The following is a 21,866-nucleotide window of genomic DNA, read 5'->3' as shown; positions in this document are numbered from 1 at the left end:
GTGTCTTTTATGCTCGAGCCACTTATTAATCATTCAGGCACATAGAAAGACACCTAATTCAAGGGATGACCTGACAATTTGTCAAAGAGACTATTTTAAATTGTATCTTTAGGCGCTTCCTGTCACAAATACACTTCCTTATACCAATATACTGACTTTCAGGCTTGTGTGAATTGTACAGACTGTGTTTTTATCTTTATATTTAAACGTTTTATTAAATCCTTGCACCTCTTTCCCCATTTCCAGGCAGCAAAGAGACATTCTGTGCATTACTTTTACACTTTGCTATTACGAGCTGAATCAGAAAGGCTCAGATACATGGAATTAGTTCATGGTAACTTTGTTTTGTGCGATCTCTGACCAGACTGTTGTTTTCACAGGAATCCGCCAAGGTTTCAGACCTCAACCCCAATGCGAAAGCATGGGCCAACCACGTGTTTAGCCTGGACCCCAGCGGGACTGCTGACACCACACCTGCTGCCCTGCAGCCATGGAAGGAAGGCTGCGATAGTCCGGCCGACCCTGGAACAGAAGGTCAGATCACGTCTAAACTTGGGATGAATTAGATTTTCCTGCCCGTCTTAAACTGGACGCCACATGACCATTTGATAAGCACTTATATCCTTCCTCATCCTTGCTAAAAGGTGGATATATTCAGTAAAATCCACAGAGAAGTCCAGTTAAAAGCAGAGGGACTTTGGTACCATCATGGCTGACGTCTCTCTCAGACTAACGCCCATTATTACCGTATTTTCACGACCATAAGGCGCACATAAAAGTTTTAGTTTCAGGCGGACGTAGTAGAGAACACCGTGAGAACGTTAAAGGGTGAAGTGGGAGCGTTGATTGTATATAAAAAAACAGGGGTGGGCGTTATGCAGAACATCTCTGTTTTAACAACCCTGAAAATGGCAAAGAGAAAAAGGCCATCAGCTACGCGAGGAACATGGGAATCGAATTTAAGATCAACGAATCGATGGTTCGCAAGTGGAGGAAGCTGGAAAACGAGCTCCGACAGGTGAAGAAGACGCAGCTGAGTTTCCGTGGAAATAAGGCGAAGAGTTGGAGGAAAGACTCCAGCAGTGGATCATCGAGCAAAGAACCAGGGCTAACGTGTCTGCTAGCACTGTTGTTCGAGCTTTCGCAAAAGCCGGCATCATTTCCGAGGAGCCACACGGCTTTTACAGTGAAGACCGTGAACCTGGCATGTTTGATGGAGATTTAGCCCAGCTGTTCAATGCAGAAACAGAAGATGAAGACTTTGGTTATGACGCACACTTGCTTGTTCAACCGTGTGTTTTAAATAAAGCACAAACAAACTCAGTTTTGCTCCCAATCTATTTTTAAATACAAAAACTTGTATGCTTGTGTGGATTGTATATAAAACTCGCGCCTTATGTGTGTTTAAAACAGTAACGGCACACATAACTGAGCCTGCGCCTTTTAGTACGGTGCGCCGTAAGGTCGTGAAAATACGGTAAAAGAACAAACTCCTGCAAAAAAGCTCCTAAAAGAACTATTTTAATGCGAATAAAAGGGTCAGGGTTGGGATATTAACATGAGATGAAACCCTGACAGCATTTATGCCATTCCACCCATCCATTCATAACAGTTTAAAGGTATTTACATGCTGAAATAACCGCAGGGCTTCACTCAACAACCATTTCTTTATGTTGCAGTCACCTTTTGGTCGCTCCAAGCTGCTGCTTTGTTCAGTCGCATTCGGTCTGATGCGAGGCATGAATATTCCAGCCGCAGCCACTGTTCCCTTCACACAAATTACTGTAATGGTTTAATTTGATGTCCCCAGCCAAGCTTAGCCAGGATGTGGTGTTGAAACGGAGATGATTGATTAGCCTCGGTTTCGCTCTGATTGACATCCTGTGGAAACGACTCGTGTGTTCGGGCCGTTTGGATCGTGGAGAGAAAACGGGGTCCTTAAACTTTTTGATCTGTCCGTGGTGCCTGTGTTGAGTTTTCAGCACTTTAAAAGAGTTAAAGACTGAATTCCCTTAAATATTTAGAAGATATGCAGCTTATTTAAATCAGTAAAACTCTTCTTTGACTCCTTCAGCAGCAGCTTTCAAACCAAGGTGGTAAAATAAGTGTTTTACTTTTAATATATCAAGCCAACTTTGCAGTTTCTCTGATATTTTCCCCTTAAATGGGTCTTCAGCACTGAAGATATTTACTTTAAATGGTTCTTTTGAAAGTGCTACCTTCTGGGGTAACTTTTTCCTGGATATTTGAGGAGTTTTCTTGTTTTTTGTCAGGTAAACGTTGTGCATTTTGGAGCTGCAGCCACACACCGATGTCTGAAATATAGTTTCTGAGCAGCTAACGGCTGCTTTGCTACCTGCAAATCCACTGGTGTTGGCTGCTAATGCCTTTTTGTTTTGAGTTCAAACAAAGCTGAAAGTAAATGAATCCTCTCCCGTGTGTCTGAACAAGGCCCCCAGATGTAGAAAGCATCCGAGCATGTAGCATTTGGCCGAAAGGTGTTGTTTTAAAGAGATTTTCTGCCTGACTGGCCAACTGTAGATCATGAAATGGTGGATAAACCATCCCAAATATTTCATGGAAGCACTTCAAAGCTTCGTGGTCACATTTTAACTCACTGATGTCTCAGCTTTACACCCTTTTATGTTGTTATGACCCCAGAGTTTTAACTCCTTCCTTTCTTTGTAGGCTTGTAATGGGAAGTGTTTAAATTAAAGCTAAAGCATTAAATCGCAGCTTGTTTTTGTTGGAAATGTCCTCTTTTGGATTTGTAATTTGAGTCGTTGTGCTGCCCTCTTTTATTATTTATGCTCACATCTATTTTTCTCTTTCGTGGGTAAAAATATAATCTAAAAAGGAAGAGACAGTGAGTTTTTATGGTCTGCCGGCGGTTGTTTCTGAGGCCCCTCCACTGTCTTCCTCTCTTTCCTAAGTCTTTGCTAACTTGGTCACCACAAAGTTTAAATAACTACTTAAATCCCTAATTATCATCATGACTCCCCTTGTTGATCACAACAGGCTTTGAAGCCAGTGAGGACAAAGCTTACAAGGAGCCTCTGCTAACTGACCCAGATGAGCCTCCACCAGTACCAGTAAGGCTGGCTGAGCCGGCCCCCGTTGCCTCCGTCACCCTGGAGTGCTCCGAGCCGGCCTTCGCAGAATACCCCGAACCCGGGCAACCGGGGCGCACAGGTGGGCTGGTTAGCTTTGTGCAGATCAGTGGAGGCCACGTCTCCACGGTCTGTCCACGGCTGTAAAGTTTGAATCTACACCCGAGGAGGCGAAAGCCTTCTCCATCTTCAGTAATAAGGGGCTTACGTGTTATTTAATGTGGGAATTTAACACATTTTTCTCTTAGCTGAGGCAACTTGTTCTGCTCAGGCAGGTTTGCTGAGGGGTGAATCTCTTCTTTAGTGATTTTAGTCATTAATATTGCATCTTAATTTCACTTCAAAGCGATAATACATCACGTTAGAAGTCTTTTTTTAAGCTAAGAGCGACCGTTTCAGAGCCGTTTGTTGTCTTTTATTGCAGTATTAGGATTTCATTGGAGTGTTCCAGCAGACATTTATCTCTAAATGTCCTCTATTTGGAAGGATTATCAACAGAAAAGAAGTTGTAGTATTCACACAACTATTATAGCACAGTGTACACGTCTCATGCTAATTTAGCAGCCGTTTGGCTGATAATCTTCATATTTGTACGTCCCGTCTATGAGAATAACATGAATTAATTTAACCAAAAATACATTGGCTGGTCAAAGACCTCAAATCAAAGAGAATTGGGTCAAAATAGGGTTTAATAGTGGAAAAAAGAAGTAAAAAATGATCTGTTGTTGGTTCAGCTGGAAGGTTTGGAGACATTAAATGTCCTAAACATGGGGTCAGCTGATGGGTTTTATAGTGAGTTTATATATTTTATATTCCAGGATAATAATGTCGGGCCTTATCGGCTCAAAGTTAGAGATGTTGGTGCCAGAATCCATAGAAAAGAATAAAGGCGGCGCTCATTGAAATGTAATCCGAGCCAAAGTGGCTTCTTCTTCTTGCTTTTGGCCATTCGATGAATCTAAATATTTACAACAACATTTTTGGGAAATCATGAGATTGTTTTTTACTTTATTTTGCTTTGCGCTAATTTTTTTTTACATTTTTTTTTGTCCATTCCACCCATTTCATTCATTCCTAGAATCCCAGGATGTAAATGAAGTTTCTTTTGGTTTGATCAGTGTTTCTCCCTCGTCTGTCGACAGGCAGCGATTCCCAGCCTGACAACCCCCAGGAAGGCTTGAGGGAGCACCTGAAGAAGACCCTGGAGTTCTGTCTGTCCCGGTAAGCTGGTTTCATGCCACGTTAGTGAGCTCCCACAGAAAAAAAGAGGTTTGTTTTGCTTGAAATCTGTCAGACTAAATGGGGATGACTCAGCTGTGTGAACTTGTGTTGTGATCAGCCATCATGTGTAATTATCACCAATTTATAAATAATGTTCCCTCCACAAAAAGCTATAAAAATGAAAGCTTTCTCCACACACTGTGACTCACTGTCAACTGTTTTGGAAAATCAGGCGAACCACAAAAGTCCCGAAACCCGTTACTCAGCAAGAACAGCTATTACTCACTCACTTTGAGTCACTGGCTGTTTTAAAAGTGATCATAAATGAACAGAAGGTGGAGAACGTCTCACTTTGTAGATTCTGTGTCGGTAAAACCTGAAAACGTCCTTCAGGGACTTCATCTGCTGACTGAGTGCGAACACAAACTGAAACGCAGCAATGTGTCCCAATCCTCTGTTACACCATTTATTCCCAGCCTCAGTCTCCAGATTCTCCTCTCGGTCAGCGGGACATAATCCACGATGTTTGGTCATAATGTGCAGCAGCATCCTTTCATCTTTACCAACTGAGCACAAAACCAAAATGCCAAGGAGGAAAGACACCAGCAATGATCTCAGAGAAGCAGCTGCTGCTGCCCATCAGTCTGGGAAGGGTTATAAGGCCATTTCCAGACTATCTGGAGTCCATCATTCTACAGAGAGAAAGATTATTCACAAGTGGAAAACATTCAGGACAGCTGTCAATCTTCCCAGGAGTGGACGTCCCAGCAAGGTCACCCCAAGGTGAAGAAGCCCAGAGCTACATCTCAGACTCTACAGGCCTCAGTTAGCATGTTAAAGGTTAAAGGTCACCCCAAGGTGAAAAAGCCCAGAGCTACATCTCAGACTCTACAGGCCTCAGTTAGCATGTTAAAGGTTAAAGGTCATACATCTCAGACTCTACAGGCCTCAGTTAGCATGTTAAAGGTTAAAGGTCACCCCAAGGTGAAAAAGCCCAGAGCTACATCTCAGACTCTACAGGCCTCAGTTAGCATGTTAAAGGTTAAAGGTCACCCCAAGGTGAAAAAGCCCAGAGCTACATCTCAGACTCTACAGGCCTCAGTTAGCATGTTAAAGGTTAAAGGTCACCCCAAGGTGAAAAAGCCCAGAGCTACAGCTCAGACTCTACAGGCCTCAGTTAGCATGCTAAAGGTTAAAGGTCATGACAGCACAGTTAGAAAAAGACTGAACAAGGATGGCTTGTTTGGAAGGGCTGCAGGAGAAAGCCTCTTCTCTCTAAAAAGAACATGGCAGCACAGCTTAGGTTTGCAAAGCTGCATCTGAACAAAGCTCAAGACTTCTGGAACAATGTCCTTTGGACAGACCAGAGCAAAGTGGAGATGTTTGGTCCTAATGCACAGCAGCACGTTTGGAGGAAACCAAACACAGCATATCAGCACAAACACCTCATACCAGCTGTCAAGCACGGTGGTGGAGGGCTGATGATCTGGGCTGGTTCTGCAGCCACAGGACCTGGGCACCTTGCAGTCATTGAGTCCACCATGAACTCCTCTGGATACCAAAGTATTCTAGAGTCAAATGTGACGCCATCATCACACATTTCTACAACCTACATTTTTTTGTTAAACCCTAAAATTGAAAGGGGTGTAGTTTCTATTTTAGGTGACTGCAGAGACCAGAACTTCCAGTATCAGTAACTCTGTCGCTTTCCAGCTGTTGGAACATCGACAACAAGCTACGATTTCGTGCCACTGTGAAGAATTCAGGGTCAAACGGCAGAAAGAGACCTCCACAGTCTGTCATCTCGCACAAAGATGGGCTGCAGTTACATTTCACCTTAACTTTATTTAGGACCGTCCAGGTTAGACTCAAACAAAACCTAAAATCTGATTAAGAAAAGGCAGCAGAGCTGAACCGATTCGCTGATGGAAGGATCCACTATTTTTATCATTTTATCATCAGCAAACAGGTCCCTCCGTTTGGCCCTTTTGCCTCATTTGGAGGCGTGTTGAATATCTATCGAAGTGTTGGTGGTTGTGATGTTTCTTTGACATACTGTGAAGATAAACCAGTAATTAATGAGGTGATTCATGAGCTTCTGCTGACTGAGAACAATGTAGAATCAATCATTTCTGTGTCAAGTTGTGCCGTGAAGTCATTTGCTGCTTGTTATACAGGCCGAGCGCACGGCTCTGTGGGCGTGAGGCGTGGCCTGAATGAAAGCCCTGTTTCATATTTAACTCCTCTGAGGTGGTTTAGCTGCTGCTGTTGAATTTGAGCCTAAAAAAACCCATTTACCCACTAAAAAAAGGACAATTCCAACAAAAATCTCCACTGAAACCTCGATCTACGAGCCACTGAACCCAAGAGATTACTGAAACCTTCGGGCTCCGCTGGGCTCTCATAAGAGAGGATACATACCTGTTGTCCTGTGCTTTCCCTTTAGGAAACCACTTGGCTTGCAGTTGTATAAATAAAGCAGTTAAGTGTGCAAAATTGAAGTAGCTGAGAGCTTCAAGAGCTGCATTTATGTCCAGGAGGGCAGACGAAGCTGATCAATCTCAATTAGATGCTGAACAGGAAAGAAAAATCCATCTGTTGATGGATGCATTCATCCAGAATTAGTCCAATATTGAATTAAAGAAGATCAAATAGTAGGCGTTGGAACTGAAATGCTTAAAGACCGGATGACATCGTTTTCCTTCAGGCTGTAGCTTTAAGATGCACTTTAGTGCACAGAAATGTGTGATGAACATTTCAGAGTAACATCAAGTTACACCGCAAGCAGTGAAGCATGCTGGGAAGCAGTGATGTTACCCAACGCTTCGGTACTTTTCTGTGAGGGAAAGCCCACAGTTAACTCTGAGAAACGATCCCAGTTCTGCAGGACACACATTGATTTAAAGCGATTCTTGATTCGGCACAAAAAAAAGCACAAATTTCAGTTTCACTTTGCAAAGTAAGCCTGAAAGTAAAGTATCTACAGTATGGAGTTGTGTTTATTAACAAAATGCATGTAGAGAGACTAGGGCTGGGCGATGTGACGATATTAGATCCTGAAGGATTGCAACGTGAAGACGATCCGTAACGATCTGTCAAACTGCAGAGATCGTGGGATCGTCTCGGGCACATTCTATAAACTGCAGTTCTATGCTGACGCACCGACGCACCAGACGTGTTACATCATCAACCTGACCGACCAATCACAGCGAATTACGGGCAGTGACGCGCTTTCTTACTCGCCTCCTTGTTTGTGTTTGTAGCCGTGGAGAGCCGTGGCTGAAAGCCAAACAGAGGAGCTGGTCGCTAAAAATCCACCTCCATTATATGGAATTGGTTTGGATTTTCAGCAACTGATCAAATGTAATTTGCAAAGTTTGCACAGAAACGGTTCACATGTCGGGTGGCAACACGACGAAACCTGTTCAATTACTTGAAGAGGAAGCATCCAAACAGTATGCTGAGAGCCAAACAGCGAGGGGCCCGGCGGCACCGGCACCGCAGGGGAGGGAGCATCTAGCGTAAGCAGCATCTAGCGTAAGCAGCATCTAGCGTAAGCAGCATCTAGCGTAAGCAGCATCTAGCGTAAGCAGCATCTGGCGTAAGCAGCAGCTGGCGTAAGCAGCATCTAGCGTAAGCAGCAGCTAGCGTAAGCAGCAGCTAGCGTAAGCAGCAGCTAGCGTAAGCAGCAGCTAGCGTAAGCAGCAGCTAGCGTAAGCAGCAGCTAGCTGAAGCAGCAGCTAGCTAAGACCAAAACAGACAACATTAACAACCTTTAACAAAGGCAATCCGTGTGACAAGTCAAGCAAGAGATGGAAAGAGGTAACAGAAGCAGTTAGCTTTTATCTTGCAAAGTATCGGTACCGTTCAAGGCGGTAGAAAAGGAGGCGTTCGAACCCCTGCTTCCAGTAGTTGAGCCGCGGTACGAGCTGCTCAGCCCAAAATACTTGTGCAACACTGTCTGTTTTTCATTTTTCAATTTAAGATTGTGATAAAATCGAAATCGTGATTTTATTTTTTTTTAAAAGCATGATATGATATTTTTGCCATATCGCCGCCCCCCCTAAGAGAGACCCGTTAAATCTGAAGCGCAGTGCTGAACATCCATTTCAGCACTGATTGACACTCTTTCTCCTGTAATGGCAGCAGTGGTTTGTGTCCTCAGATGAAAGGCATGAATAATGTCTGGTTTTTGCCCCCCCCCGCCCGCTCAGACTTTGCAGGGACTTTGGTAACGTGGAGCTTGATGTGTAAATTGTTCTGTCGGCTCTGGATGCTGGCAGGTGATGTGAGCCGAACCATTTGTGCGGCTCAAAGTGAAACCAGCGGCTTCTGAATAACTTGAACTCAAACTCGGTCGCGAGACCAGAAGATGTTGGATGTTGACCTTTTTACATGCCTTAGAAACCACGTTTCCATCAAATAACTCACATCTTGGTGCTTTCTCAGCCCCAATAAGGTGTCTTTGGTGCAGAAGCCCAAACTGGTCTGAGTTAGCAGCAAGTTTTCCTTAGATCAATAGATCAAGTTTGAATTGTGAATGAATCCTGAACCTTAAGCCGCTCCAGCGCACTCACCGGAGATGACTTCTGCATCGCATGCTGCAGACAGCCATAAATCATCTGTAATGCCTTTGCTTTGGAGCCTTTATGAACTGTTATTATTATTTATAAACGTTTTATCATTAATCCTTGAGTGGTTTGTTTCATTGCGACCGTGTGGGATGATAATCACGAGTGTTATCTGAGTAAATATTTGCTATCTGAGTAAATAAAGGTTGTGTTCCACAGTTAAAAGGACACTCGGCTGGCTGAGCTCCTCCCTTAAAGCGTAACTAACTGATCTGCTTCCTCTTTGTCAGGGAGAACCTGGCCAGTGACATGTACCTCATCTCCCAGATGGACAGTGACCAATATGTGCCAATTGTGACGGTGGCCAACCTGGACCACGTCAAAAAGCTCAGCACCGACGTGGAGCTGATTGTGGATATTTTACGATGTGAGTAAAACGTTGTTTGCTTTCAACGTGCGTCACTGGCTTCATGCTTTCTGCCACAGTTCAAACCTCAGGGTGAAATAAACCGTGTGATCGATGCTTACCTGCAGAAAAAGCTCTGAGACGAGACAAACTCGGGTTGTTAAAGTCTTACCTGCTCGTGTCGGATTTACACACGACTTAATTTGCTGCTGAAACTAATCCTCTCTGGTGTGAAAGATTGCTTTTGTTTTATGGCCCTGATCTCACATTTATATTTGGCTTTGTGGAAGTTGAATCTCACGATACGATACACGGTATTCTACGATACGATTTTATACGATTCGATCCAATACGATTTAATACTCATCATTTTCTGAAAGATTTTAAAGGGACAGTGTGATTGGACGGTGGTCTGACCTTTGAACCGGAAGGACAACACCACCAGACAAACGGAAACAAACAAACATGTCTTCAGCAGACTCATGTTTATGTTGTTAATATTACATCATCAACCTGCTTTTTTTATTTGCTAAATACCATAAACACAAATCCAAATTATTCTCTAATCACAAACCATCTTTTTTAATTTTTACAAGGAGCTCAAACAATAAATTAGAACAATCCTACATTCTATAAACAGAAAAGCCATCAAACCACTGAGTTATACACTTTATATAGCATTTATATGAAATAATTGATCACTGTTTTGTATAATGTGCCCCCCCCCCAGTTACAATTGTTTTCACTAATTGTAACGTCTGACTTTTCAATAAGTTTGCTAAAAAAAAAAAACTAAAAAAAACATACTCATGGCTGAAAAATCGATAAATATATATTATTATATTATTATTATTATCGATAATAAAGTTTGCTAAATAAAAATAAAAATCGATAAATATATATTATATATTATTATATTATTATTATTATCGATAATAAAGTTTGCTAAATAAAAATAAAAATCGATTAAATCGCTCAGTCCTACTATTTAGGCTTTTCTTTTTTTAAATACAGCCCCTAAAAAGTGGTGCAGAGAAGATAAAGGAGTTGGCTAAAGACCCCAAACTGAAATATATGAATTCTTCATTCTTTACACTTTACTAAAACAGCATCTCAGGTCCAAGAATTTCCTCCATGGACGAATAACTCTTTGTATACTTACAGTTGTATTGGTGCAGTCACCCAAGGTCTGAGGAAACATTTGAGTCCTTTAAAGACGTCCTTGGGACTCGAATTGTTCCATACTTTTAGTGCAGCATCAGAACAGCAACAGCAGCTTTTACTCTGTTTTTAGGTGATTCTTATAACTTGGGACACACTCTTCGTTGGTTTTCCTCCATATCTTCTTGGAACTCTTCAAACTTGTGTCGGGTGGAGCCATTTTAAAGTGTCTGAAGAAGGTGTTTCTCCTTTACTGGACTCCTGGAGTCCTTCTAAGGCCGTTTTACGTCATATTCTTTTTGTGTGGATGTGTTTTTTCAATGTAAAAGCCTTTCCTGCAGGTCTTCACTCGGAGTTGTTCTCTGTCTTTCTTTCTATCCTGATTAATTTCCTCGCCACCGTTGCAGAAAAACATGCTAAAAAAAGTGATGCCGTCATTGCAGAGATGGTCTGAACGAAGTGATTCTCGGTGCCCGCTTTCCTCCTCCTACAACGTGGAGAATTGTCAGCATATATAGTTTAACCTTTGTTTGCTTAAAGGACTTGGCACTGTTCTGATTATTGTCCTTTTGTGAGGGTCTCCCTTCCACATAAAGGAACTCTCTATGGTGTCGATCAATGGCTTGTTGATTACGTGTCTGAACAAGGCCCTTCTTCATCCCCCATTTATTTATATCAAAAAGATGGAGGCTGTGGGGCTTTTTCTTCTTCTTGTACACTTCTTCCGTTCTGTGCCTTGACTCGATCCTGTTTATCAGTTCCTTTACACTCGTTCACTTAGTTTTGACTCGTTTTGACACATCGGTCGAATCAAACAGATTCTGCCAGGTTTGTGTTTTCTCTAAATCAAGTTGCAAGGACCACTGATAAGAGAAGGATGGACCAAAGCTGAAGATGTCATAACCAAGAGTCTGAATCCTTAACCTTTCTGCATCTGCACTGAACGACCTCTTCCATGTAGCTTCTATTGAAACTGTGCCTTGACTCGATCCTGTTTATCAGTTCCTTTACACTCGTTTACTTGGTTTTGACTCGTTTTGACACATCGGTCGGTGTTCGCCTTTCCTAATTTCATCAAACAGATTCTGTCAGGTTTGTGTTTTCTCTAATAAAGTTGCAAGGACCACTGATAAGAGAAGGATGGACCAAAGCTGAAGATGTCACAACAAAGAGTCTGAATCCTTAACTAAATGGGATATTTAACTATTTTATTCACTAAAAAACGCTTAACTTGTTCTGGGTTTGTTCTTGACCTTTTCTAAATCTACACTAAACGACCTCTTTCATATAGCTTCTATTGAAACTGTGCCTTGACTCGATCCTGTTTATCAGTTCCTTTACACTCGTTTATTTAGTTTTGACTCGTTTTGACACATCGGTCGAATCAAACACATTCTGTCAGGTTTGTGTTTTCTCTAAATCAAGTTGCAAGGACCACTGATAAGAGAAGGATGGACCAAAGCTGAAGATGTCACAACAAAGAGTCTGAATCCTTAACTAAATGGGATATTTAACTGTTTTCTTCACTAAAAAAGGCTTAACTTGTTCTGGGTTTGCTCTTGACCTTTCTAAATCTACACTGAACGACCTCTTTCATGTGGCTTCTATTGAAACTTGGTTCTCTGTGATTCCTCCAGCTTTGCCATTGGTCCAGGTGGATGAGAAGGGGGAAAAGGTGCGACCCAATCAGAACCGCTGCATCGTGATCCTCAGAGAAGTTCCAGAGAGCACACCCATAGAGGTCAGTGATGCCATATTTATGACACATTCACTCCCAGAATACCTATTACTATTTATTAATGTGGTAAAACGGCTTCTTGTATGTTTGAGTTGTCAAAATGAACCACGGCAGTGATGACACGCCTTATAAGACCAGTTGAGCTGACAAAGATTACACAGTTCACATACTTTCCATAGTTTTCTCCACCCATGTTTGTATTGTTGTGTCACAGCAGAAGCCACTTAAAGAAACCCACAGAGTAAAAATAAGCTGCATGTTTACAGAGTTTATATACTGCTCTGCCTAATTAAGAAGGGATAGTTTCTATGCAGCGGACTCAACTCATTTCATCTGAACTCTAAAGATGTCCCCATTTAATTTTAACAACCAAAACCTCTGAGGAATGTTTCCAACACCTCTTTGAAAGTGTGCCACGAAGAATTAAGGCAGTTCTGAAGGCAAAAGGGGGTCCAGCCTTTTACTAGCAGGTGTATCTAATAAAGTGGCCTGTGAGCGAATCATAGGACACAGGAGCAGACAAATATGCTCTTTATGCAAATTGCCAACAAAGTCTATCCTGACAAATAGTGTCCAGAACATTCTGAAAGAAATATGCTGAAAGCTTATCGAGGCAAAGGCTTATCAAGTCCAACGAGCAACCCCAGAAGGGCACATTGACCTGAATGCAGCATTCTTTCATCTATGTAACGTTCGCACTTAAAGAGAATAAGCTAACATGTTGTAGCTTTGCCTCACCGGCCTCAGGTGGAGTTGCTTAAAGAGAATAAGCTAACACGTTGTAGCTGTGCCTCACCTGCCTCAGGTGGAGTTATTTAAAGAGAATAAGCTAACAGGTTGTAGCTGTGCCTCACCTGCCTCAGGTGGAGTAGCTTAAAGAGAATAAGCTAACACGTTGTAGCTGTGCCTCACCTGTCTCAGGTGGAGTTGCTTAAAGAGAATAAGCTAACACGTTGTAGCTGTGCCTCACCTGCCTCAGGTGAAGTTACTTAAAGAGAATAAGCTAACACGTTGTAGCTGTGCCTCACCTGCCTCAGGTGGAGTTACTTAAAGAGAATAAGCTAACACGTTGTAGCTGTGCCTCAGGTGGAGTTGCTTAAAGAGAATAAGCTAACAGGTTGTAGCTGTGCCTCACCTTGCCTCAGGTGGAGTTACTTAAAGAGAATAAGCTAACAGGTTGTAGCTGTGCCTCAGGTGGAGTTGCTTAAAGAGAATAAGCTAACATGTTGTAGCTGTGCCTCACCTTGCCTCAGGTGGAGTTACTTAAAGAGAATAAGCTAACACGTTGTAGCTGTGCCTCAGGTGGAGTTACTTAAAGAGAATAAGCTAACACGTTGTAGTTGTGCCTCAGGTGGAGTAGCTTAAAGAGAATAAGCTAACAGGTTGTAGCTGTGCCTCACCTTGCCTCAGGTGGAGTTGCTTAAAGAGAATAAGCTAACACGTTGTAGCTGTGCCTCAGGTGGAGTTGCTTAAAGAGAATAAGCTAACACGTTGTAGCTGTGCCTCAGGTGGAGTTGCTTAAAGAGAATAAGCTAACACGTTGTAGCTGTGCCTCACCTGTCTCAGGTGGAGTTGCTTAAAGAGAATAAGCTAACAGGTTGTAGCTGTGCCTCAGGTGGAGTTGCTTAAAGAGAATAAGCTAACACGTTGTCGCTGTGCCTCACCTGCCTCAGGTGGAGTTACTTAAAGAGAATAAGCTAACACGTTGTAGCTGTGCCTCACCTGCCTCAGGTGGAGTTACTGAAAGAGAATAAGCTAACACGTTGTAGCTGTGCCTCACCTGCCTCAGGTGGAGTAGCTTAAAGAGAATAAGCTAACAGGTTGTAGCTGTGCCTCACCCTGCCTCAGGTGGAGTTGCTTAAAGAGAATAAGCTAACACGTTGTAGCTGTGCCTCACCTGCCTCAGGTGGAGTTACTTAAAGAGAATAAGCTAACAGGTTGTAGCTGTGCCTCACCTGCCTCAGGTGGAGTTGCTTAAAGAGAATAAGCTAACACGTTGTAGCTGTGCCTCACCTGCCTCAGGTGGAGTTACTTAAAGAGAATAAGCTAACACGTTGTAGCTGTGCCTCACCTGCCTCAGGTGGAGTTACTTAAAGAGAATAAGCTAACACGTTGTAGCTGTGCCTCACCTTGCCTCAGGTGGAGTTACTTAAAGAGAATAAGCTAACACGTTGTAGCTGTGCCTCAGGTGGAGTTGCTTAAAGAGAATAAGCTAACACGTTGTAGCTGTGCCTCAGGTGGAGTTGCTTAAAGAGAATAAGCTAACACGTTGTAGCTGTGCCTCACCTGTCTCAGGTGGAGTTGCTTAAAGAGAATAAGCTAACAGGTTGTAGCTGTGCCTCAGGTGGAGTTGCTTAAAGAGAATAAGCTAACACGTTGTCGCTGTGCCTCACCTGCCTCAGGTGGAGTTACTTAAAGAGAATAAGCTAACACGTTGTAGCTGTGCCTCACCTGCCTCAGGTGGAGTAGCTTAAAGAGAATAAGCTAACAGGTTGTAGCTGTGCCTCACCCTGCCTCAGGTGGAGTTGCTTAAAGAGAATAAGCTAACACGTTGTAGCTGTGCCTCACCTGCCTCAGGTGGAGTTACTTAAAGAGAATAAGCTAACAGGTTGTAGCTGTGCCTCACCTGCCTCAGGTGGAGTTGCTTAAAGAGAATAAGCTAACACGTTGTAGCTGTGCCTCACCTGCCTCAGGTGGAGTTACTTAAAGAGAATAAGCTAACACGTTGTAGCTGTGCCTCACCTGCCTCAGGTGGAGTTACTTAAAGAGAATAAGCTAACACGTTGTAGCTGTGCCTCACCGGCCTCAGGTGGAGTAGCTTAAAGAGAATAAGCTAACACGTTGTAGCTGTGCCTCACCTGCCTCAGGTGGAGTTACTTAAAGAGAATAAGCTAACACGTTGTAGCTGTGCCTCACCTGCCTCAGGTGGAGTTACTTAAAGAGAATAAGCTAACACGTTGTAGCTGTGCCTCAGGTGGAGTTACTTAAAGAGAATAAGCTAACATGTTGTAGCTGTGCCTCACCTGCCTCAGGTGGAGTTACTTAAAGAGAATAAGCTAACATGTTGTAGCTGTGCCTCACCTGCCTCAGGTGGAGTTACTTAAAGAGAATAAGCTAACACGTTGTAGCTGTGCCTCACCTGCCTCAGGTGGAGTTACTTAAAGAGAATAAGCTAACATGTTGTAGCTTTGCCTCACCGGCCTCAGGTGGAGTTACTTAAAGAGAATAAGCTAACACGTTGTAGCTGTGCCTCACCTGCCTCAGGTGGAGTTACTTAAAGAGAATAAGCTAACACGTTGTAGCTGTGCCTCACCTGCCTCAGGTGGAGTTACTTAAAGAGAATAAGCTAACACGTTGTAGCTGTGCCTCACCTGCCTCAGGTGGAGTTACTTAAAGAGAATAAGCTAACACGTTGTAGCTGTGCCTCACCTGCCTCAGGTGGAGTTACTTAAAGAGAATAAGCTAACACGTTGTAGCTGTGCCTCACCTGCCTCAGGTGGAGTAGCTTAAAGAGAATAAGCTAACACGTTGTAGCTGTGCCTCACCTTGCCTCAGGTGGAGGTCAGGTTCGGGTGTTAGCACTGTGACAGAGTGAGAGACAGAAGCTAACAGATGACATAAATAAATGTGGATGTTTTATGTTTCAGGATATGATAATATTTATGTTTCTGTCACACAGTCTAGCATTTAGCCTCATAAACTATTCAGAGCCAAATAAGTAATTTACAACGTGACTCAGGCATGTTAATCGACCTATTTTAGCCTTGTTGTAATTCTAGTATCTGGTGTCTGGCTAAACTGGTCGACGAAGCACCCGAGCTGTTAAATACAGATCAGTGTGCCGTCATGTTATCGGACCAGTTGTGCCTTTAGGTTTTGTCTCGACAGCTTATTAGGTGTGGCCAGAAGCCAGGAATGTTTGATGACTGCATAAACTGAACCGGCAACAGTCTGAATACAATGTTTCTGCCTCTGTTGGTTATAAAATCTGAGATGAACTTTGATGTTTAACACATCCAAAACCAGTTTCCTTTCCTGCTCTCACACAATGATAAATAATGTGTTTAACCAGCCGAACATGTTCTGTTTAACCTGTATCAGTCGGTACACAGCGAGTATATCTGGTAACGGAGCTCAACAAATTCAAACTGTTTCCTGCTTTGTTTCACAGGAGGTCGAAGCCCTTTTTAAAGGGGACAAATTACCCAAGTTCATCAACTGTGAGTTTGCCTACAACGATAACTGGTTCATCACCTTTGAATCGGAGGCGGATGCACAGCAGGTAACGACCTGTTTGAACACTTAATACTTTGCCTAAATCCCTCCCACTGTGACTCTGTGAGTTTTTGTTTCCTAGCATTTGATTAGCTTAAAAACTCTTGTTTAACATGCATATTGGTCCAGATTCAGAGCCCAAGCATGAAAGCTATCTGCCACGTCTCTTTGTTACATTTAGATTAGATAATGCTGTTGTCTCCACTTTGTTTCCTAAAGGCATATCAGTATCTCCGTGAGGAAGTGAAGACTTTTCAAGGGAAGCCCATTAAGGTAGCTGACGTCATCTCTACATAAAGCCGTGATTTTTCTTAGTTTTTTGCATTTAAATCCAAAAATGTTGGTGTAAATAATCACTTGTGACCAAACTGTTGTTACCTTTCTTCTGTCTTTTATATTTTGTGATTCTAAGACTAATTCACATCCTTTTTTTAGTGTTTTAAGCTCAATTAAAGCCCCCCCCTGTCCTTAAAAACAGGCTTATGAGTCGGAAATGATGCGTAATGAATCGGTTTTCAGTCTCTTTTTTAAATGATGTTTAAATCTGCCTGCAGCGGGGCTTCTTCGAGCCGCTTTCCTGCTGGAGTAAACCGTAAATCAGCGTTTCCAATAACTGCTCTTTGTTTGCTTTTGAGTATAATTGGTAATACTGGTACTGGCTTTGAGTCGCTGCAGCAGTTCTGCACGATTACCTGAGCGTCTCGGTGGATTTTACACGGCTGTTGCTGCAATTTACTGTTTTAATTTAGGCCGAAACTTCACTAATGCGGTCTGTTTGCTAAAAAAGAACTCGTGCATATTTAATAGCCAGAGGTGTGCAGCGGCGTCCATCAGCGTGCTAAAGTTACCACTGATGAGGACTTTGTGAACAGTAATACTTTATCACGTGAATACCTGAGTACTCCCGATGAGGACCGGAGTTATTTTTAATCTCGTTGCACAGCTTTTTAGGTTCATGAGTGCGTCTCACTGCAGCTCAGTCATGTTGAGAGAAGCTCGTCTGCCAAAGTCCTGGCGTTTTAGCCTCCGACACCGGGGGCTTTTCTCTGAGGTCAAAGGTCGGGTTAACCCTAACCCTTGGGGCGCTGCAGTTTGATAGATGCAGAGTAACTTCATGTTGTGGGTGTTTTTATTTGTTTCTTTGGAGCTGGGAAACAATCCGTATCGTGTCCCCAGTTCATTTGGGGGCTGACTCCACCCCCGCAGCTGCTCTCAGCCGACGGAAAACATCATTCATGAATAAAGTTAACAGGTTTTATGCTCTTTAGTGGAGATTAAAGCTGGGATAACTGGGCTTCGATTTGTTTAGAGCTGCAGGCCTCAACCCTGAAGGTTCCAGGCAGTCTGAGAAATGCATGATGGGTAATCTCTGTTCTGCGAGTAGCTCTGACCGTGTTGTTCTCCACCAGGCGAGGATAAAGGCGAAGGCAATCGCTATCAACACTTTCATGCCAAAGAACGGATACCGGCCAGTGGAGGTGAACCCTTACGCCCAGCAGCGCTACACATCCTACTACATCCCGCCGGTTTACAGCCCGCAGCAGCAGTTCCCTTTGTACAGCCTCATCACGCCGCAGGCCTGGTCAACCACGCACAGTTTCATCGACCCCGCGCTGGTAAGATGCTCGGCGAATAACGGGCGATCGAACGCACTCTGAGGCTGTGAAAGTTAAAGATTTGGAAACTTTTTGAGTTGCGTTCAGGAGCTTCAGTCTGAGGGGAAACGAGTCCACAGCAGGGAGACATTTCACTGTGGCGGTCGCCCTCTTTCAGGTCTTAAACTCGGGTAAATACTGCCTCAGATGAACAGAGGATGACTTTATTCATTTAACAGAAACTGAGGCAGAAGCAGGAGGCTAAACTCTGACTTATCTGCAGCAGCAGTAATGCTTTCCTGTGGGACGTTATCAGTCTCTCTCATGGTTCTGCAGGGATTTTTTGGCCCACTCTGCAGCATTGGTCTAAGGTCCCACCTGGACTCTGGACCATTGCACTCCCTCCTTTATTCCCTGCAGTTTGACGTGTAAAAGCACAGAGTTCACTTCACTGATTTGTCGGGTTTTTATTCACCAGGTTGCCCCGTTTCACAACAACCAGTTCATCAACGGATTTACTTCCCACAACTTCAAACCAGCGACGTCGCACCTCTCTGTCAGACACTTCTCACCCAGGAACAGGTTTGTGCCTCAATCACAAATCCACTGAAAAACCAGGCCCAAGTCATTTGATCTCCTAAACAAATCAGTAGGCCTTGTATTTAAAGTGATCCTGAAGCTTTTTCCTTGTGTCTGTCATGTGGTTTTATTGGTCACAGCATTCAGACCCTCAGTCATCTTAGTTTGATGCAAGCAAACATCAGAAGCATCGTGCGTGAGCTTATTCTCTTCAGCTTGTCACACAAAACTGAATTATTCCCGCAGGAATCACAGTAAACCTCACCTGAGGCCGACCATCCCCACGGCAGACCGCAGCACTGGACTCCTGGACAGCCCCGGCCTCTTTGCCAGCTTCCCCAGCGAGAGGCTCAACGGGGTTCGCAGCAGCCCACCGACGCGACTTCCCACCAGCCAGCCCAGAACCAGGTTATCCTCCACTGCGGCCTTCCCTCGCAGAGACCCCGGGGGCACCGGGCGAGTCACAGAGCCCACGACCACAGACTACTCCTTGGGAGTCGGCAGAGGAAGGTAGGACTCTCCTTCAGTGGGTCACCATCTGCCTCTGTGGGGCATTTATGATGGTATCCTGTCTTAATTTGACCAAAGCAATGAGAAGTTTTAACTTTTACAAACACATCCGTCCTGTTTCTGTTTCTTCAGTCTAAGGTACAAGTAAACGCAGGGTTTCATTCACAAATATTACCCCAAAGAGGCTCTGAAAGCAGCATAAACACCTCCTCAGATGCATGAAACAGTCCTTCTTCTTGGAAGAGACACGATGACTTAATAACACAGAAGCGTGGACTTTAATGTGGTGTGGGGTCAATATTCTTTCAGTTTGTCTGAAGCTGAGTCACTTTCAGGCAGAAGGGATGTTTGTAAATTGAGATGTTCTCTTTCTTAAAGGAAAAATGTTTCTGCTTCTAGGAAAAAGAGGGACGAAAAGTTTACAGTAAGTCCTTTCTTTTCCTTTTACATTCCAGTTTGAGTTAAAGTGACATGAATAGGGAGCTGTGAGCTGTCACCAGACCCCCTGCTGTCTGTCACTTTTGCTTCACCTCCTTCCTTCCCTGAGTTTTCTGCTGACTCTGTGTTCACCCTGCAGAGAGTGACTCCCCAGTCACCGCCGCCTCCTCCCAAACCTCCATCTCCGAGCTTTGAGCTCGGCCTCTCCAGCTTCCCTCCGCTTCCCGGGGCAGCCGGGCAGCTCAAAACCGACGACGTCTTCGACAACCGGTTGGCCAGCAGTGTCGTTGTTGGACCCACCAAGGAACGGGTAAACAGAACACCACCAGCTCCGTGTGCGGTGTGGATTCATTCGTGTTTATTGAGTCACTCTTTTGCTACTCTGACACTCATTGGTTCATTTATTTAAGCCTGAACGTGGTGTCCAGGCTCCCCTCGGCAGTGTTGTGGCGGCCTGATGAGCGACGAATGAGTTTCTCCAGCTGAAAGATGCTTATATTTGATATTTGAGCCTGAGTTTCACTTCTGTTTCTGGCTCAGTTTGTTCCAGACTCAGTTTCTGCAGCTGCAGTGTGACAAGGTCAAGGTCTATAGGTCAAGGTCATATTTATTCCTCTTTAAAGCGCATTTTAAAAGCAACCCAGTTGATCAAAGTGCTTTACGGTTAGATCTGTGGAGCTCCACAAACCGACTGGCTGTGACTGTGAATCACGGCGGGTCAAATGGAACGATCCAACGGTAGTTTTAAAGGTTGTAAATATCATCGGAACATTGCAGGAAATCCCGTTTCTATGTTTCTGTTTCTGTATTTATCAGAAGCTTTTATCCAAAGCGACTTACAAATGAAGATATAACAGCTTTATAAAAAGCTAACAATAAGCTCCATAGAAGGAACCCAGGAGTCCGACTCTGTCAGAGGGGACAGAGTAGAGATAGGGTGCAGGCATAGAAGGAAGAGCAGAAAGACTTTATTATTCACGTTTTAGCTGTTATTTGGTTCATTTAAGTGCAGATGTTGTCATAAAGGCGCATCATCAACCACATCATTGTGAAATGTTTGTTGACAAATCCATTTTTAGACAAAATGTGACCTTTTCTTGTAGAATTTTGGCAAATTTTCGGGTCCTACTTGCACCGAGGATTTTCTTTTGGGGGCCAGGATTCTCAATATTGACCTTAAAGTCAGAGTAAAACTGAAATAACTGCAGAAAAATGTGTTATGAACTATTCGGTCAAGCATAGAGTTTCTGTTTCTGTATTTATCAGACGCTTTCATCCAAAGCCACTTACAAATGAAGATATAACAGCTTTATAAAAAGCTAACAATAAGCTCCATAGAAGGAACCCAGGAGTCCGACTCTGTCAGAGGGGACAGAGTAGAGATAGGGTGCAGGCATAGAAGGAAGTGCAGAAAGATAAAGTGCAGAGATAGAGGGGGTAGGGAAGTACAAGGGAAGTGCTGGGATAGGAGATGCTCTCTGAAGAGCTGGGTTTTCAGGAGCTTCTTGAAGATAGACAGGGACGCCCCTGTTCTGGTAGCGCTCGGTAGGTCATTCCACCATCGTGGGACGACACATGAACAGAGTTTGGATTGTCTTAGGCGTGGTGTAGGAGCTGCTAGACGACAATCCTGGGACCAACGGAGGGACCCAGTTGGGACAGAAGCCTTTGCAGGAGCATTCAAGTAGATGGAGCCGTTCCATTAAGCTCTTTGTAGCTAACATCAGGGACTTGGATCTGATGCTAAGGGCAGCCAGAGGAGCTCAATGAACAGAGGGGGGGCGTGTTTCTGGCACATTCGTGTGAAATTTAAAGTGAAAGAACCTAATCCGGTGTTTCTCTTTCTTCCTGTGTGTTTGCAGCTGTTACAGAATGTAAGCGCTGACTCCAGCAGTGGAGGAGCGCTCCCCCCAGTGGCTCCCAAAGAGCCTCTCCGGTCCTCCAGCTCCCCGATGCCCCCAAGCTTCCAGCCCTCACCGGCCGCCCCGGCCACCCCGGCCCCGACCCTGCCCCCGACCCCGGGCACGCCACAGAGTCCTGCTCCGCCTGCCCCAGCAGTGTAAGAACCCCAGTGATGGCTGAGAAGTGCAGCTACGCTTGTGGCGAACACCTGTTTTGATGTTCTGTTTGTTTTTAGGGAGGCTAAGACGACTGAGGTCAAGCCAAAAGAGGTGCAGCTGTCCGTGGAGCGAGTTCCCGGCACTTTGTCCACTGCAAGCAAATCGGTGCAGGTCAACGGCGCCGCCACAGTCAGTATTGATT

The 21,866-nt window shown here is 44.1% G+C and overlaps 1 protein-coding gene across 6 annotated transcripts in view; it reads left to right on the top strand.

Annotated features, from left to right (window-relative positions):
- larp4b (La ribonucleoprotein 4B) overlaps nt 1-21,866 on the top strand; it is a 347,997-nt gene that overhangs the window by 19,029 nt on the left and 307,102 nt on the right. For 2 of the 6 annotated variants that reach the window (XR_011907538.1, XM_072363377.1), the window contains exons 3-16: nt 381-534; nt 3,019-3,192; nt 4,253-4,331; nt 9,193-9,329; nt 12,107-12,210; nt 16,379-16,489; nt 16,702-16,755; nt 17,892-18,098; nt 18,556-18,659; nt 18,903-19,166; nt 19,545-19,590; nt 19,744-19,944; nt 21,476-21,663; nt 21,742-21,853. Coding sequence is in view for 5 of the 6 variants with exons in the window: in XM_072363377.1 (XP_072219478.1) it covers nt 381-534; nt 3,019-3,192; nt 4,253-4,331; nt 9,193-9,329; nt 12,107-12,210; nt 16,379-16,489; nt 16,702-16,755; nt 17,892-18,098; nt 18,556-18,659; nt 18,903-19,166; nt 19,545-19,590; nt 19,744-19,944; nt 21,476-21,663; nt 21,742-21,853 (1,935 nt within the window). In the remaining variant the exon portion in view is untranslated. Of the gene's footprint in view, nt 1-380; nt 535-3,018; nt 3,193-4,252; nt 4,332-9,192; nt 9,330-12,106; nt 12,211-16,378; nt 16,490-16,701; nt 16,756-17,891; nt 18,099-18,555; nt 18,660-18,902; nt 19,167-19,544; nt 19,591-19,743; nt 19,945-21,466; nt 21,664-21,741; nt 21,854-21,866 lie in introns of all 6 variants that reach the window. The other 4 variants (XM_072363379.1, XM_072363378.1, XM_072363380.1 and 1 more) reach the window with 4 other exon arrangements.

Source organism: Leuresthes tenuis, unplaced genomic scaffold, assembly GCF_036924035.1.
Source record: "Leuresthes tenuis unplaced genomic scaffold, fLeuTen1.0.hap1 SCAF_14, whole genome shotgun sequence".
In the NCBI taxonomy this organism is placed as follows: domain Eukaryota; kingdom Metazoa; phylum Chordata; class Actinopteri; order Atheriniformes; family Atherinopsidae; genus Leuresthes; species Leuresthes tenuis.
This window is presented reverse-complemented; position numbering and strand designations above follow the sequence as displayed.